Source organism: Mytilus galloprovincialis, chromosome 9, assembly GCF_965363235.1.
Source record: "Mytilus galloprovincialis chromosome 9, xbMytGall1.hap1.1, whole genome shotgun sequence".
Classification (NCBI taxonomy): domain Eukaryota; kingdom Metazoa; phylum Mollusca; class Bivalvia; order Mytilida; family Mytilidae; genus Mytilus; species Mytilus galloprovincialis.
In genome coordinates this window covers 78,068,540-78,087,963 of record NC_134846.1, presented here as the reverse complement: position 1 = coordinate 78,087,963, position 19,424 = coordinate 78,068,540, and the positions used below count along the sequence as shown (strand labels likewise).

The window sequence follows — 19,424 nt, the reverse complement described above, 5'->3', positions numbered from 1 at the left end:
TATTTTGATGTTAATTTCCTAATTAAGACATCTCCTAAAACCTTTTGTGATCCTCACCTGGTCTTCACTAACGGCCATTCTAATTTGCTGTTTTACCAACTTAGGTTTCTTAACCACATCAACCATATCTGCTACCATTGTAGTTTTAGCAAACTTTAAAGGTCCACTAGCTAACTTAAGAGGACCTGAACTAGCAAATTTCAGTGGTCCCTGTGTAAGGGCTTTCCTTTTCACTGCTACTGGTGCTGGTTTGATTGGAGGCTTAGAAGTAATAACAGGTATAGGTTGTGGACGTACTGTTTGTGGATATTTGACAGTCAGTGTTTTTTCTGTGGCATGTGTTTTTGGCTGACCACCATAATGGTACCCAACAGGTTCATCATAATACTCCTCTACTGATGGTTCTTCTAATGTTTCGTATTCCTCATTTTGGACTTTGAAAACAGGGCCTCTTCCACTGCATATCTGTACATTCTGAAGGTATATAAGTAAGCATTTATTACAGAGAGAATTGAGAGCATTTTTGATTAGGAATATGAGAATTTCAACTACTTTTGCTGATAACAAAGCAATTTTATTTAGTCTTTAATAGTTTGATGTCCCCTTAAGTTAGGTGAATCTTTATAATTTTATCTTGAAACATGTTAATCTCAAACCGTTTTTGATTAAACTATACTGTATAGCTGGTTATTTTCGCGTTTGTAAAATTTCACGATTTTCATTCAACAAGGAAATATGAAATGTTTTGGTGGATTCAAAACTTTTATCGATACCTTTGCATTATTTCTTTTGAATGGGCAGAATTCAATTTGGCGAATTCGCTAAAATAAGCGAAAATTTACACCCTGTGAAAATAACCCGTTATACGGTATTATAAGGTTGTTTTATATCTGCTACAAGTTTGAAATGATCCTTTAAGTAACTTTTCACAACATAGCTTACCTGAGATTGTGTATTGTCAATATTTCTTGTAATGGTCATGGCATTACCAGACATCTGGACACCTTGTCGAGGTCCCTGACCTCCAAGCTAAAAATAAAAGAAGATAATATTGCTACAAAGTATTTGAAGTTATGGTAGTTAAAATATTTCCGGAATTAACAAATTGATTAATTAATAATACAGTGAAGTCAAATTTTACTCAACAACTAGGTAATTTCACTACAATCTTGTTCTAGATAACTATCTGCCAATCACTGCTTTTTGCAGGTATGCTCTATTGTTTTACCTGCCCTAAAAAAGAGAACTAGATTTCCTATACTTCTGCTTCAACTTCTTAACTCAACTGTTAAACCAAAAATATCTTTTATCTAATATTGCTGAACAAATTTGTTGTACAATCATTACAATCAGATTGTTTGGATGATCTATTCTTGCAAATCTTTAATCAACAAATCATTTTGAGTGACACGCTGGCATTCAACAAATCAAAGAATGCCTTATATCATAGCTTAAAGGGATATTACTATGATATATGACTGTACAGTGATTTATCTATCATATAAACAATTAAAAAGCTTGGTAGCACTCAGAGGATAATTATTGCTTTCATTTTCCACTGAACGGCAAGGAAACATATTTGGGCAAGATTTTAAATTGTCTTTTAATTGTAGGAGATTTCCCAAGCTAAATAAAAATGTTTTTCTTGACAAATCTGGTAATAAACAGCCAATGACTATTGGAATTTTGTCATTTCTTTGTGCAAATTTTAAAAACTTGCACCATTATATTCTCAAATTATGACTTACTGTTCTTGTTATTTTGAAATTTGTAGATCCATTATTATGATTACCAGTATTTATCTGCAATAAAAAAAAATTAAGTTAACTGCATATTACTGAATACTTAGTTCACCTCAATAACATGAATAAGAGTACCCAGGCCATCAATGGAAGTTTGCATCTACAACTAGTTCTAAAAAAAAACTTCATGCGACCACATAAGATTTTCTATGGCTTTGAAAACAGTTATAACTCTTCAGAGACATCCCCAAAAAAATCACATAAATAAATGAATGAATTTTTGTCGGGTTCAGCATGTTCAGAAATGAAAAGGCATAAATTCAATCTAAATATTTCTTATCGCGACAAATCAATAATGATAAAAAGCTAATATCGTGAAAATTGAAATAGATCTTCATTTAGTCACAGGATACAATTATGCAACATACCAAAATTTATATAGGATTTCATCCCTTTGTGCAAATCTGTACAAAAAAAAACATTATGTTCTAAACTTCTGACTTTCTGTTCTTGTTATTTTGACATTTGTAGATCCATTACAGTGTTCCAGCTTGAATCTCAGGGCAGAAGGGTGCTACTTGTCTGAAAGGGCACTTTAGCGCAATAACCCAAATTGTAAGGGCACTGTTTGGCAGTATATTAATAACCTTGAATATATGTATTATATATTGCTAGGCTCAGCTGCAGAACATTACTTGTATTTTAACCTTATTCAGAAATTAATGTGTTCCAAGTGTTGGTTCCAGTAAGATTTTTTTATTATCAAATTATCATACCATGACACAAAGCATATCATTTTAATTGATGTAAATTTATGCAAACTGTCCATTTTGATCAGGAAAAAAATCCTTAGAAAAATCTTTTTTTTTTATTTTATAATTTATATAACTTAATGATACAAGTCTATAAAAATAAACAAGTAGTTCTGAAAGATGGAGCTAAACAAAATTGAATTTGTTATGTAATTAAATTATTTACATTAAAACTACTTGTTTAGACATATAGTATTTGTGTTATTGAAAGTTACCCAACTTGTAAATTGTTACAAAAAAGTATTAAGAAGTGCACACCAAAGTGCTCCTAAGTAGGGAGTTTTATAAATATAACAGGTGATACAAGAGATGATTATATTATAATGATGCAATAATACATTGCATATATTACAGAAGGTATAAACTCCATTATGATTAAAAAATAAAAGCATTTGTTAAGTGCTCCTATGTAAGGAGGATTATAATACAAGAAATAAAACAGGAAGTGGTGCAATCTTGTTATGTTCAAATACAAATTTCTTTGGTTCTTCTTTTAATTTCATACTCGTGGTTATAAAAACAAAACGTTTTTACCAATCTACCAATTTACTCAAAACTTAGTCTGCCTTTTAAATTGTTTTAAATTTTCTTTAAAAATATTTTTTTTTATGTGTACATATGCTATGATACGTAAACATTACAAATGGCTAACAAGTCAGCATTTTCATTCTGTATTAAATATCTAGTATTTGTTCAATTATCTTAAATCCACTAATTAGCAGTGAACAATCATTAGCAGAGGTGATAAAACTGCCAAAGGCATTAGGTATTTAACTTAATCCTATTGTCAGTTAATTAGTGTTACACAATCACTCAGGTAACAATTTTACCGGAAACGCCAGAAGGCATGAAATTTGTAAAATGTATATTTTGAAAAGGCAGAGGGGGGCATTCTTTGGCTTTGGAGGGCAGAAGGGCGGGGGTAAGGGCACCAAGGGCGGGGCGCCCTTCTATTTAGGGCAGGCGGGAACACTGAATTATTCTGATTACCAGTATTTATCATTTTGAAGATGTTGAACTGCCAGCAGCGTATATCTCCAAAATAATAACGAACATTTTCCATTGGAAATCCAGTTAAAAACTTACCTGAGACGGAGCATTGCTAATGTTTCTTGTTATCGTCATGGAACTACCAGACATTTGGACACCTCCTGAAGAATTACCTTGATTTCCAATCTGAAATAGCAATAAATTTATTATTTTTTATATAGTCAAAATTGTAGAAGTGCAATGTGTCTCTACAATGCAGAGAAGTTGAAAAAAGATACTTAAACAAATACATTGTATCCCTGAAAAAGGATTTTCCATAAAAATGTATACATATACTAACAACAACTGGGGCCGGTTTCACGAAGCTATCCTAAGACATGCTATAAGACATATCTTAGGACATGTCTTATGATCCTCTTATGACTATCCTAGGACATATCTCAGATCTCGTCTCGAAGCTGTCTTAGGATCATCTTAGCTAAGACATCCTAAACCTGTCGCAAGTTCTTTAAATTTTCAAATATAAATATAATCTACGGAAAAAAATCATGTAAATGTAGTATGTTTACTATAAATTATTCTAAACGTATTGATTAATATAATGACATAATTTGCAAAATAAATATAAAAAAATAAAAGTAATTTATATATAAATTATCTTTAAACAATACATCAATATAAATATGAAATTTTCAATGCAAAATTAAGAAAAAAGAATATAAAATTATGACATTGTTTTGGTACAAGTGAGTTGAATTCAATTTCGACTTTATTGATTATAAAAGGTTTTAAGGGATAAAATCGTGCAATTTTTATATCAATGCATCGAATTTTCATTGTTGACAAATCCTGATAATCCGTCAATGTATACATGTTTTAAGCAGGAACAGGAGAATAGATAATTAGATAATAATAACATATTTTTTTTTCAAAATTAATATAAAAAATGAGTGTAATTTATATAAATAAACGTATAACTATCCTAAGACCATCATAAGACACCTCTCGCGTTGTCCTAACTTTATGACCAACTTTAAGAGATGTCCTAATTTAGGACCGCTTTGTGAAACCCACTTAGGACTAAGATATGTCGTAAGACCATCCTAAGACAAGTCTTAGTCCTAAGACAGCTTCGTGAAACTGGGCCCTGGTGTATAAATTTATAGTGTGCAGTTAACTTTCTGAAAGTTGAATCTATTCATTCACTTACATCATGTACATGCACACATGTAAAGCAAAATGATAAAGTTCAATAACTTTCAAAAACAATTTTTAATTTTGAGCTTCAAATAACTTTTTTTTAACGTACTGGTTATTGCAACCACAAGCATTTTTTTTAATTTGTAAATGAATGTACTCAAGTGACAAAAAGATAATTATGGATTTCTTTATTTTGGTTTTTTGATTTCATAGTTAAAATTAGCTGCGGAACCGTAGCTCTTAGGTCCTTATGTTATTTTTTGACAATTTGCAGACCATATGGACCTATATAGACCATATAGTTCCGCAGCTAAGTTAGAATTAGCTAGTTCAACTTAAGCTTTCAAATTAAAATTCGTCAGAGAGGTTTTAAAATAAGAATAGATACATGGTTTAAGGGTAGACTACTCTGTAAAAATCCCTTTTGTTTGTTTGTAGAAAAGCAAGATATTTGGACGCAAGACAAAACCCATCACTTAGGGGCCCTTCAGAGTGTGATGTCTATTAGTGTATGATAAGAACTGTTGACTTGTCAAACAACAAATACTTACAGTTCTGGTGAACCCAGTATTTGTCTTGCCTCCAGAATTAATTGTTCTAGTAAAGTCTGAATTAGTTTTGACTTCAGTATTGATTGTTTTAAATGTTTTCCCAAGTCCTGTTATAATCACTTTTCCACTATTATCACGGTTATTGTTCTGTTTATTTTTATTTTGCTGAATTTTCATCCTAGCATCAGATAATTTAGCTTTGGCTGCTAGTTTGTCACGTGCATCATTTGGACGTTTAGCTGCAGCAATTTTGTCTCTTGCATCGAAAGTTGTCTTATTAAAACCAGACAGATTTTTATTTTGAAACGACACAGAAATGGGTTTGATATTTGATTTATCCTGTAGTCCTTTATTTTTACGAGTTTGTAATGACATAATGTTATTCTTTTTAGTTTGCAGAGACAAACGCCCATTCCTCTGCTTTTGCATCATAACATTCTTTGGACTTCTAAATGTTGCTCTGTTTGTCCTTGGAGACCGATTTGTCTGTTTTTGAAATTTAACTTTTCCTTTAACAAAACTTTTGCCTGCTCTGCTTTCATTTCCAGTATTCCTAAAATAAAAATTGATATCAATAACATAGTTGTGAAGTTGCAGCCCAATGTTTCATACAACCCTCGTTAAAAGAAAATAGCATACAGATTCACAACAGTTACGAGATCGAATTTACTGCAAATATACATATGTTCCAACAGAATTTTTTTAAAGTTTAAAACAAAAACTCAACAATTGAAATTAATAAATATAAATATTGGTTTTGATAGTAGTTGTTAAACCCCTCATTGGCCCTGAAAAGCTGCTTTTCTGGTTATCGAGAAGCCAAAATTAAACATATCTTCAAATTATTGACACAGTGTGTACAGTTACTAAACTGTGACTGTTCTTTACAGTTAATGCTGGCTTGTTAAATTTTTCATTTCTCGCTGCATGTTTTCATTTAGTCTTCAAGGAAAGAAATAATACTGAATAAAAAATGAAATTATGAAAATAACTCTTTTGTATTACATACATGTAGGTAGTATGATAAGAATAACACATGAAATAATAAAATTAAAATACCTCAATCGAAATTTACTTATACTGCTGAGTGAATGACAAATTATTGTGTAAATAGAAGTTCCATCAAGAGGAAATAAACTCTTGCTCTATCTTGATTGGCAACAAAACAAAGATTTATATATTTCAGACTTAACTTTTGGCTTCCAATTTTCTCAATATAAACGAATGAAATATGAACCCTGCATACATGTAATGAAAGAATTTTATAGGATATTCACTTCTTTGTAAAATTTACCTAGTACTTGTTTATTTCTCATATTTTGTCATAAAAGCACACACTGTCAATGTATATATGTTACAGGGAATTTGTGAAATCAGGGATTTTGTAAAATCACTGAAATTTCAGGGAATTTGTAAAATCACTGAACTGATTAGTGATTTTATAAAATCCCTGATTTTGACTAGTGATTTTACAAAATCCCTGAAATAATTAAGATCTTTTTCACAGATTCACTGATTAAATTCAGGGAATTTGTAAAATAAATTCAATATTTTTTTTTTTAAGTCTTTCTGTGAAAAAAGCCTACTACAGTAACTCTCAATATGTTTGAGGTTTTATTTTAATATCAAGTGAGCAGTTTTCATGCACTATACAACTGACATACAGTAGAACGATGGCTCAGGCACAGATGTCTTTAAATCAAGAGCAAACACAAACACAAAAGTTGCTTCAAATAATTGAGGGAAAATTAAAGTGCAACATATAGAAGCGGGGAAAATATGATGAAATTTTGGAACATGTTGTCAATGAGCCACAGAAAGAAGAGTTCAAGACAAAACAAGCTCTTACATTGTCTTATCACTACTTTGTTTGTAAGAAAGTTACTATTTATTATACTTTTTTCTGTAATTACTGTATAAAATAAAACCAACTAGATATCATTGAGATGGGAGCCATCTCTGTGGGCCCCGCTGTGAATAATGTGCATTAAAAAATTGTATCTTTACCATAGGACATGGGTTTGTCAACTGAAATCAAAGTTTTTGACCTTGACCTTTGACCTAGGAAGTTGTAAATAAATTATGACACACCCTTTGGTGTTGGTTTATAAACATGTCAAGTATAAACTTTGAAATGATAACGGTTCTCAAGATATAGAGCGGACACGATCTTTACCATAGGACATGGGGTTGTCAACTGAAACCAAAGTTTTTGACCTTGACCTTTGACCTAGGAAGTTGCACATAAATTATGACACACCCTTTGGTGTTGGTTTATATACATGTCAAGTATAAACTTTGAAATGATAACGGTTCTCAAGATATAGAGCGGACACAATCTTTACCATAGGACATGGGGTTGTCAACTGAAACCAAAGTTTTTGACCTTGAACTTTGCCCTAGGCAGTCGCTCATAAATTATGACACACCCTCTGGTGTTGGTTCATATACATGTCAAGTATAAACTTTGAAATCATAACGGTTCTCAAGATATAGAGCGGACACGATCTTCACCACAGGACACAGGGTTGTCAACTGAAACCAAAGTTTTTGACCTTGACCTTTGACCTAGGAAGTTTTACATACATCATGACACACCCTCTGGTGTTGGTTAAAATGGATGTCAAGTATAAACTTTGAAATCTTAACGGTTCTCAAGATATAGAGCGGACACGATCTTCACCACAGGACACAGGGTTGTCAACTGAAATCAAAGTTTTTGACCTTGACCTTTGACCTAGGAAGTTTTACATGCATCATGACACACCCTCTGGTGTTGGTTAAAATGGATGTCAAGTATAAACTTTGAAATCATAACGGTTCTCAAGATATAGAGCGGACACAAAGTTAAAGTGTTACGGACGGACGGACAGACGGACGGACGGACAGACGGACGGACGGACAGACTGATCACTATAGGGCGACCCGCCTTAGTTGGCGGGGCCCTAATTATATCAAATTTTTAAAATCAAATATAAAAACAGAACATAAGTTGATTGCTGTCATTAGAGAAGAAAAACACATATGTAAGGTATAAGAGATTGAGTGGGTTAGGGTATGTGATCCAGTGGCAAATATTACATGCATATCAGAGCAAGAGCATCTTATTGCTGCATGAAAATTGATAGATAAAAAGCAAATACGTGTTGTATTGTTACATGTATAAATTTACCTACAAAATAATAATGAAATAAGACAACAGAAAATATAGGTAAGAATACTTTGTTTTGTACTTGCTGCTGCATTTTTATAAAGTTCTAACCAAGCAAAAATAAAAAAGTTTTACTTACTTTGGTCAAATATCAGATAAATGTATTCTACCACAAAGTGATATAACTTTGAATAAGTTTCTTAACTTTCTCAACTCTTTTAATCCAAATAAAGTAAATATTTTATTTAATGTAGGTATGAAGTTCTTTAATTTGGAGATTTGAAAAAATCGTTAAAAGCGGTATTCATCAGATGAAGATGTATTAAAAATATTATGTATGTCTTGAAGACATGTACAGCATAGTTCAGAAAATTCACATATCAATAGGTCATGGTGGTAGGGACAAAATGGTATTAAAAGTACGCAAATGTTTCATTCAAAGCTTTAAAACTTTACAAGAAACTTTGAGAGGAATGCCAACTAAAAAAACTTAGAGCTGCTACAGTAAAGGTATTGTTGTTAAGTCTATGATAAGCAAAGAGGTCAATTTTCCTAGTACAGGTTGATTTGATACAGACATGCATTAAAAAGCAGGCAAATTATGTAACAGTACTTTAGATGTCACCAAAACTTGCCATGCAAAAATAAGTAAATTAACAGTGGTCAAAAAATCTGTTTACATGCCTTTTAGTCATTAGCATTATACACTAGTTCTAGCTCATAGTGTTTAATAAACAAATATATTTCAAAATCATTAGTGATCATTAGTCTATTATTATCTTAATAAGAAAAACACATTTCTAATAGCAAGTTATACTTAATTGAAATCAGGGATTTTACAAAATCCCTAGCTCTATTTTCAGTGATTTTGTAAAATCCCTAAAATTTCAGGGATTTTACAAAACCACTGAAACTGTTAGTGATTTTACAAAATCACTGATTAGTCCAGTGATTTTACAAAATCACTGATTTTACAAATTCCCTGTAACATATATACATATAAAATTATAAATTATAGTCTTTCATAGAAGGCAAGAAAACTTCCACAAAAAGGTCTTTTGAATGGACGCAAGCAGTGGAGTTGTAACTAGATCTGATTTCATGGATTTTGCCATTGACGCCTGAGGTAAAAATAGCAACATAAAATTGTAGAACACTTTACACAGCTATTATTGTTGCTTGAAAAGTGAAGCATTTGCGTCCATAGACTAAGGTCCTGGACAAAGGGACAACAACTGCAGTGCACCAAAGGACAAATATAATTGGCAAGTGAACACGACACCAAAAATAATTGTTACTTTTACCCAATAGATGTGATGAAATCTGTTCTTTGTTTAAATCAGATATGTTTCCTTGACATTTTTAGTTAAACTTACAAGTAAAGAGAAGACACAATGATTTGTAACCAAAAAGTCTAGGTTTCAATAATTGAGAGGAGGATACATAATAACATTCTGTCACTAAACTGTTAATCATATTCACTCTTTAAACCCTAGAGGTGAATTTCCTGAATGGATATATATATAATTCTTATTGCAATTTATTCAAATCCAGATAAGTTCTGAAATTACACAACTTTTTCATTGCATCACAAATCAGTTGAAGCATAATGTATCTTGGCCCCTGTTTAAATAGTATATTGTGCACCAAATATTCAAATATATGTTTGAACCGAGTTCAACTTTTTGACCTCATAAACACTTCTAACAGAATTTTCATGAATTTAATAAGAAAATCATGGAGAGCCGATAGACAGGCGAATCTAGGTTAGCAGGACAGCTGATCGTGAATTGTGTTTATTCTAAAGGAAACTATGCAGGCTAGGCATAACATACGTTTGTATAAATATTAAATGGAATTGTCACAATTGACAATTAAGGAGATTATTGTTAATTCTACAATGAAAAAAAAAACCAATACGTCAGTCTAATCTTGATGCCTAACAATGAAATGCAGGAATGAAAGTTCTATTTTTTATCACGAAACCTCTTGTTTTGTCCTGGTGAGAGTGTAATACATCAGATAGTGTTCATTGATTAATACACCAGTTTCGAGTTGGTATTTTGTGAATGCGATTCACCCGTCTGAAAGGACGTAATCAACAATCTTTTTCTTATATGGAAGAAGTACTATAAGCTTTACAATCAAATGCACTGTTTGGTGAATATGGATGAGTTCGCCCCTCTCACTTTCACACCTTTTGAAAAGTTTTTTGTTTAATAATTTGGCGCCAATAATTTTTTAATCAAGTTTTGTTTAGTGTATATAAATGTTTTTTTTTTTTATTGTTAATCGTGTTTTGTTTAGTGTATATAAATGGTTTTTTTCATTGTTAATCGTGTTTTGATTAGTGTATTACTCTAGATAAAATCATAAAGTGAGATCAAAGGCCAAGTTGTTTAGTTTAATTTATCTTCAGATTTATTATACCAAGCTAAATACATTTGCACATGCAGTATATATATATTTACACCAAAGCCAAATTAATATAAATTAGGCCGTTAGTTTTCTCGTTAGAATTGTTTTAAATTTGTCATTTCCGGGTCTTTTATCGCTGACTATCAGCTCATTCATGAAGGCTGTACAGTGACCTATACATTGTAGTTGTTAATTTCTGTGTCATTTGGTCTCTTGAGGAGAGTTGTCTCATTGGCAATCATTCCACATCTTTTGTATAACACAACAATCATGATTTTCTTATAAATCAACTTGAATTAGATTTAAAATTGTGCAGGTTTACCTCCAGTGTTAATTGTGGGGTAGCTATGAAAAAACACTTTTCGTTTCCTAAAATCATCAATATTTATAATTTTTGCTTTCTCTTCTACTTTTGGTTTTTGTTTTCCTTGTTGTGCTACTCGTTGGCCGTTTATTGGATTACAAAAATGTTGTTTGCTATTTTGTTGTTCGTGAAAAGATAAGAATCTTTTTAGAATTATGTTAAATGCTTTTTCAGTACCTAATTTGAACAGTAAAGTTCTTTTTCTGAATATAATCATCTAAAGATACGTCCGCCATCTTTAAAATGTGGGAAATATTTGCGGAACTTCTCGGATTATTTCCTTTTCTTTCATACAATTTGAGTTTCTCTAGATCTTTCCATACATGTTGGTGCTCAAAAGCACACACTCCTTTTTTTTCCACAATACAGAACACTTTTTGCATCAAAAACAGGTAAACACAGCTGTTCTTTATTAATCAAAGACAAGCACTTTTACATTCTCAATTTTTATGTATAAGAATAAGAGAATAAGAATATTTTATTTCCAATATTAAAGGGCCCTATAAAGAGCTTTCATGACAATTTACATATAGATACATATAGTATATAGTAAAGATACATAATTCCTGTCATTTCCATGACCAGTATTGTGATGGTTATATTTTTCACCAATCAGCCAAAAAAAACCAAACAATTTTATAATTTATAACATCTGTATCTGTATTTCTCACTTCTGTATATGGAGGGTACAAGTCAAATCGGCACCTGGTCAAATCGGCACCCATAGAAAAAGTCAAATCGGCACCTGGTTAAATCGGCATCTGGTTAAATCGGCACCAAATTAAAGTCAATTCGGCATCCAATAATATTTGATAAGATATACATATATAAACAATTCCAAATATCTATTAATCTTTCTATTTTTAATTATTTTGGGGTTGGATTGTCATGGACTGGAAGTTCTTTCATAATATTAGGAATAAATACTACAGTATATGTTCCTAACGGAATAAATGGTATAGAATATTTGTTCTAACAGGAATAGATATTATGACAATGTTTATAACAAAGTTTCCATTGGAACTTTAGTTAGGTGGAACACATATACGTTGACAGGATTAAATAATTAGATACATTGATAAAAATGAAGTCCTAGATTTATCAGTTACATAAATTAATTAACATTTTTGTTGTTTTAACTATTTACAGGTAGCTATTGCTGTTTTTTCTTCAAAAACTTAATAAAACAATGAAGCCCTTAAATACCCAAGCTGTTGTTTAATTACGAGAATATAACAACAATACAAAGGAAAACGACGAGTCCCTTTCATGATACTATCAAATAAAGCATGCTAAGTAGCAATTAAGGTGGGTTTTTTTTTTAGGAAACTTCAATCAGCATTAAACCAACAATCATGCAAAATGTTCAACTGGTTAAAACATGCATAAGAATATCCAATACTCTGAATACACATTACGTTGAACGAAAAATACATACAGAAACCTTGGGGGCCACTTCAATACTTAATTGATAGGGGTGCCGCTGTGTTTCTGTTACCCCACCCTTGACCTTATCATATATTTTTGATAGTTTTCCTGACCTATTCACATATTTTCAAGCTTGAAAAGGTGACCTATTCCAGGGGCACATCCTATGACCTTGTTTGTAGAAAGTGGACCCCCGAGATAGAAACACCCCACACCCACCCAAAAAGACAATAAATGTAAATATGTCAATATATGGATTACCCCTTCTTTGTTTATTTTTTTTTTGTTCAAAAAACTGAAACAGAACATGTATTAAACATATCTAACATGGGTGCCGAAATGACTACATCGGGTGCCGATTTAACCAGGTGCCAAATTGACTAGGTGCCGATTTGACTATACCCGGTGCCGATTTGACCAGGTGCCGATTTAACCAAGTGCCGATTTGACTATAATTCGTATATGGATGGGTACGTCACAGATTCATTTTGGCTATTGTGTGACGGGTTGGTCTGTGCATAAATTAGTCGTGCTTGGTGAGGAGTGCTGATTTATAAGGTTTGTAAAGTTTGTATTGCCTGTAAAGAAGACTGCTACTGTAATTCCATATATAACACAAGTTAAATTGATTTGTAACCTGTTCTTACGAAATCATCTGTGTCTCCAACAGCACTCAAAACTTATTTAGATATTTGAGGTATTAAAGGAATGCTCTTTACTGTCAGGCATCTAATGCTTGTGATTTGTCAAAATATTCTTATTGTGATTCAACAGAGGTCCCTATTATTAAAGGAGGGTAGTAATGCCCTTTATTATCGTTTGGCGACAAACAGTAATTGTCGCAACCGCTAGTGGTTAATTGGTTATTATTTTACCGTGATTTGTCAAAATATTTCTTATTGTGATTCGTCAGATGTCTCAAATAATTTGTTACCTTCATTTTTTGAAAAAAAATAATGTCATTTGTCAAAATCAATAGACAACTTTCGAGTTCATTCGTCACCGGGAAAAATTCGTCAACTATACCTGCCTTTATGACGTCATTTACCAGATAGAGAGGATCGCCTGTATCCCTGCACTATTTAGGTTCATCAAGCATCTTAGTGATCGTCGTTATGCAGGATAAATTTGAAATAATGTTTGTTTTGTAAGTACTTAAGTACAATTCCCTAATGACAGCAGTGCTTAATGTCAAATATTAGAATTTAATTGCCGAATAATTCGTGCAATATAATATTATAGTTTTCCCGGCCACTCGCTCAACATTGGAACAGAAGTGACGATGCCCCTAAACGCTGTTATTCATCATAAAGGTACCCCCATTAACCCCACTTAAAGGGCTGAGACACCTTAAAGAAAGTATATTTTATCGTCATCCATAAAGAAAATACCGTTATTGTCATTAGGCAAGATTGTTTTACAGTTATTCATCATGATAGTACCCCCATCACTACCCTCTTATTTTTTTTAATAAATTCTTTAAATTCATGAATATGCAGTGGCATAGAAATAATTATAAGTTGGGTGGCTTGTTTTGGAGTATTAATGACATAAATTGGTCATTATAATAAATGTACATTTTGTTTTGATAAACTAGTCAGCTTGGAATGAGTAAAAAACAATTATGTGCAAATTGTAATACATGAAAAGAATTTATAATTAGATATAAGAAGATGTGGCGTGAGTGCCAATGAGACAACTCTCTCATCCAAGTCACAATTTGTAAAAGTAAACCATTATTATAGGTCAAAGTATGGTCTTCAACACAAAGCCTTGGCTCACACTATCAAGCTATAAAGCCCCAAAAATGACTAGTATAAAACCATTTAAAAGGGAAAACTCTATATAAAAAAAGAGAGTGAAACAAGAAACACTTATGAACCATATCAACAAATGACAACTACTTAACATCAGATTCCTGATTAAGGACAGTTCATTTATTATAAAATGAAATAAATTGGCTGACTAGAATTATAAAAATTGTTAACAAATTAAAGATAAATACGATGTATTCCACCAAGGATTTTTATACAAATCCTTGAATATTATCTACTATGCAAATCAAATGAAAATATATATTTGCTTGCAGCAATACAAATATACAGCAAATTTTTCAACAAACTTTAAAATACTCTGTTCAAATAATAAACACCAGATGCTCCGCAGGGCGTAGCTTTATACGACCGCAGAGGTTGAACCCTGAACGGTTGGGGCAAGTATGGACACAACATTCAAGCTGGATTCAGCTCTAAATTTGGATTGTGATTAAATAGTTGACACAGCATAGGTTTCTGACACAGAATGAATGTGTTCTAATGAACTTAAAATTTTTGTTTTCTCTTAGAGCAATTCACTATGCTGTTGAATATTAATCCTCTCAAAAAAATGTTTGAAGAAATTTTCTTTTTTATTTATGAAATTTCAAATGAGAAAAATTGAACCCAATTTTTTTAATCACATCCCCCTTTCCCTTATTCCAAAACTAATCTCAATTAAAATTTCTAATGGAGTTTGCAACAATAACTACTCATTTAAATACATCATAAAATATTAAGATGTAAAAAAACTGCTTGTTATCACTGAATGGTAAAGATTATTTTAATTTATCAGTTGGTAGTAAAAAGTGAATATACATTGTATATTGTATATAACAAAGATTTAAGTTGATTCTGGACAAAGAAAGATAACTCCAATTAAAAAAAAATCTTGCTATTGCACAATATTTTGCAATTAGATATTTCTTGCTTACTATTCTGGACAAAGAAAGATAACTCTAATTAAAAAAAAATTTGCTATTTCACAATATTGTGCAATTAGATATTTCTTGCCATTGCGCAATACTGTGCAATTGAAAAGACTTGCTATTGCACAATACTTAATATAATAATTTTAGATCCTGATTTGGACCAACTTGAAAACTGGGCCCATAATAAAAAATCTAAGTACATTTTTGGATTCAGCATATCAAAGAACCCCAAGATTTCAATTTTTGTTAAAATCAGACTAAGTTTAATTTTGGACCCTTTGGACTTTAGTGTAGACCAATTTGAAAACAGGACCAAAAATGAAGAATCTACATACACAGTTAGATTTGGTATATCAAAGAACCCCATTTATTCAATTTTTGATGAAATCAAACAAAGTTTAATTTTGGACCCCGATTTGGACCAACTTGAAAACTGGGCCAATAATCAAGAATCTAAGTACATTTTTAGATTCAGCATATCAAACAACCTAACTGATTCATTTTTTGTCAAAATCAAACTAAGTTTAATTTTGGACCCTTTGGACCTTAATGTAGACCAATTTGAAAACGGGACCAAACGTTAAGAATCTACATACACAGTCATGACAGTTAGATTCGACATATCAAAGAACCCCAATTATTCAATTTTGATGAAATCAAACAAAGTTTAATTTTGGACCCTTTGGGCCCCTTATTCTGTTGGGACCAAAACTCCCAAAATCAATACCAACCTTCCTTTTATGGTCATAAACCTTGTGTTTAAATTTCATAGATTTCTATTTACTTATACTAACGTTATGGTGCGAAAACCAAGAAAAATGCTTATTTGGGTCCCTTTTTGGCCCCTAATTCCTAAACTGTTGGGACCTAAACTCCCAAAATCAATACCAACCTTCCTTTTGTAGTCATTAACATTGTGTTTAAATTTCATTGATTTCTATTTACTTAAACTAAAGTTATTGTGCGAAAACCAAGAATAATGCTTATTTGGGCCCTTTTTTGGCCCCTAATTCCTAAACTGTTGAAACCAAAACTCCCAAAATCAATCCCAACCGTTCTTTTGTGGTCATAAACCTTGTGTCAAAATTTCATAGATTTCTATTAACTTAAACTAAAGTTATAGTGAGAAAACCAAGAAAATGCTTATTTGGGCCCTTTTTGGCCCCTAATTCCTAAAATGTTGGGACCAAAACTCCCAAAATCAATAACAACCTTCCTTTTGTGGTCATAAACCTTGTGTTAAAATTTCATAGATTTCCATTCACTTTTACTAAAGTTAGAGTGCGAAAACTAAAAGTATTCGGACGAAACGATGACGACGACTACGCAGACGACGACGCAGACGACGACGCCAATGTAATAGCAATATACGACGAAAATTTTTTCAAATTTTGCGGTCGTATAATTATCCAACTAGAAAATGAACAATAGAAAGAAATAAAAAATCAGGGCAAATGAACCTTGGGCGAACAGGTACTATGGCATAGTAGGGGGTACATGATTCAATTCAGCATGTAAACCGAGTGAGATAAAGGGGTACTTCTCCAGCTCAATCGCTTACGGCTGATTTAGAATCTACTTGTATATATATATATACCAAGGGAAGCAAACCCATGACAGATTAGAAGCTGAAAATGAGTATTATAATGTCTTACATGTATGTATTGAAGTAACTGTACCTAAAATTGTGCACAGTACCCAATTTTCTCACATTTTGCATAAGCTACAGATATCTTTCAGGTTTTCTGAATCCCTTTTCGGGATTCAGTTTCTGGAGCTATTTTCTGTATGTCCCGTCCTCAGAATTCCTTATCTAGCCCTATTTAGTGTTTTGAGGAATATTTTTGCCAGCTTCCTCACTACTAATTCACAGGAATTGCTTTGGTAGTCTCGTGGTAGCTTGTTTGTGAGCTCTTAGGTTAGAAACCCAGGACTGGTCAAACCAAAGTCTAAAGCTGGGCAGTGGTGTTTGCTGCTACTCTTTCCCATGTCTAAGAGTAAAATAGATATTATAGATTTCGCTAATATTGTGGTCAAATAAACTCTTTTTTGATTTTTTTTTCAGACAAAAGATGAGTGACAAACAAGGAAGAGGAAAGAAAAGACCAAAATCTTATTATTTAAAATGTGCTCACAAGAAAGTATCACATGGAAACAACTTGGACACAGACATGAGAGGATTCCTTGTCACTTGTAATGGTAACGAGAAACAAGCTGTTAGAGAAATGTACAACTTGTTAAATGAATATGCTGATAAGTTATATGGACCAGAAGAGGTATGTGTGTCAGCTTCTCTTAATTGTTTTTATGGTATTTACAAGTATTTTCAGGGACAGGTTGGGAATCATTATTTCTAGTTTGCCATATCATTATGTAGTGTGATATAAAAATAAGGAGATGTGGCACGTTTGTCAATGAGACAACTATCCACAAAAGTTCAAAAGAAGTGTACAAGAAGTTATGGGCAACCGTATGGTACGGCCTTCTGTAATGGGGAAAATCCAAACCATATGCCATATGGTACAGTTGACTCATCAAGGTTCATGGACAACCAATCGGACAGACACATAAGAATGTGACTGGATCAATAATGTTTCTGATCACTAACTCTCCTCTCAACCTGTGACAATTGTGCTTCACTACAGTGTAATGTAAGAAAAACAGTAAAATCAGTTTGATAAGGCTTGACTCATCAAATCGTCTTAAAGCACCAAAAAACAATGAACAAAAAGACAAAAGACATACTGATCAATCTAAAAGTACTTTTCGTACCAAAGCTAGTTCAGAATCAATAACAAGTAATAAATAAGTTGTGGTATTCTATACTAATGAAATTGATTTCCTGTTTTAGAACACAAATGCTGCTGATCAAAACAATAGTGACAACAGTGATAGTGAAGATGAGGACTTAGAAGCAGCCATGAAGAAAGAAGTAGATGCCATTAAACAAGTCAGAACAAAAGAAAGACGATTTCAGAATACTAACACTAAGTCCAGAAATACTATTTTCATCAAAACTATTTTAGACGATCCAAGCACACTAGCACATACAATTTTGTCTGACATTTGTACAAATGGTGTACAGAAATCTAGATATGCAATCAGGATGCTTCCTATTGCTGAGATATGTAAAGCTCGTTTAGATGATATGGAGGCTTGTGGGAAAAGTTTATTTAAAAAGTATTTTGAAACTCCTTTTGGGACAGGATTAAGTTACACTACTGTTTTTACCAGACGAAATAATAATGAAATCTCTAGGGAAACAGTTATTCCAAAGTTAGGACATATAATTAAGGACTTTAATCCCCTCCACAGAGTTAATCATGTAACCCCAGATTATGTAATTCTGGTTGAAATTATAGGCAAATTATGTTGTTTGAGTGTCGTGAAAGATTTCTTTAAGTTTAAAAAATACAATTTGATTGAAGCTAGTAAAATCAAAGCTATTGCTGCTGCCGAAAAAGACAACAAATCAAACACAGGAGGTGAAAATGTAGAAGTATCTGATGCTTCAGAAACAGTTAAGGATGAAGGTCCGGATGTTTGTATACCCACAGAGACTGGTTCTACTCCCAAAGAAACAGCAGCACTTGAAACAAACGATACACTTAACCTTGAAAACCCTGAACTACAAGATTGCAATGCTGAAGTAGCAAAACAAGAGGAAAATAGGGGCATAAATCAGTCAAGAAAAAGGAAAGGAGAAAGTTTGTCAAGGGAGAGTACTGTAGTCATGGATAATGTAAGTAAGGGAGATTACCCTGATTTATTGAAAACCCATACTGTAGTTATGAAAGATTTGGAAAGAAGTGAAACAGTTGTAATGGCGTCTTTACCAAAGTCAGAAACTATAATTATGGAAAGCATGACAGAGAGTGTAATGGATGCATTGTCTAAAGGTGAAAGCGTTATGGACATGGGGGCAAGCAGTGAAAGTGTGATGGAAGTTTTAACTACAAAAGAAAGTGTAATGGACAGTTTTTAGTTATAAAATTTAGATTTAAATAAAACAAATTATCTTA

General features: G+C 32.3%; 2 protein-coding genes across 2 annotated transcripts in view; one reads left to right on the top strand and one right to left on the bottom strand.

Annotated features, from left to right (window-relative positions):
• LOC143046030 (uncharacterized) overlaps positions 1 to 11,527 on the bottom strand; it is a 20,441-nt gene extending 8,914 nt beyond the window's left edge. The window contains exons 1-6 of the mRNA XM_076218981.1: positions 11,406 to 11,527; positions 5,296 to 5,848; positions 3,641 to 3,730; positions 1,749 to 1,802; positions 943 to 1,029; positions 58 to 474 (exon numbers count right to left, since the gene is read on the bottom strand). Of these exons, the coding sequence (XP_076075096.1) occupies positions 58 to 474; positions 943 to 1,029; positions 1,749 to 1,802; positions 3,641 to 3,730; positions 5,296 to 5,848; positions 11,406 to 11,464 (1,260 nt within the window). The 5' untranslated portion in view covers positions 11,465 to 11,527. The remainder of the gene's footprint in view (positions 1 to 57; positions 475 to 942; positions 1,030 to 1,748; positions 1,803 to 3,640; positions 3,731 to 5,295; positions 5,849 to 11,405) is intronic.
• Positions 11,512 to 19,424, top strand: LOC143046031 (THUMP domain-containing protein 1-like). The gene is made up of 3 exons (XM_076218982.1): positions 11,512 to 11,620; positions 17,468 to 17,678; positions 18,254 to 19,424. The coding sequence occupies exons 2-3, from the start codon at positions 17,475 to 17,477 to the stop codon at positions 19,385 to 19,387; spliced, it is 1,338 nt and encodes a 445-aa protein (XP_076075097.1). The 5' UTR covers positions 11,512 to 11,620; positions 17,468 to 17,474; the 3' UTR covers positions 19,388 to 19,424.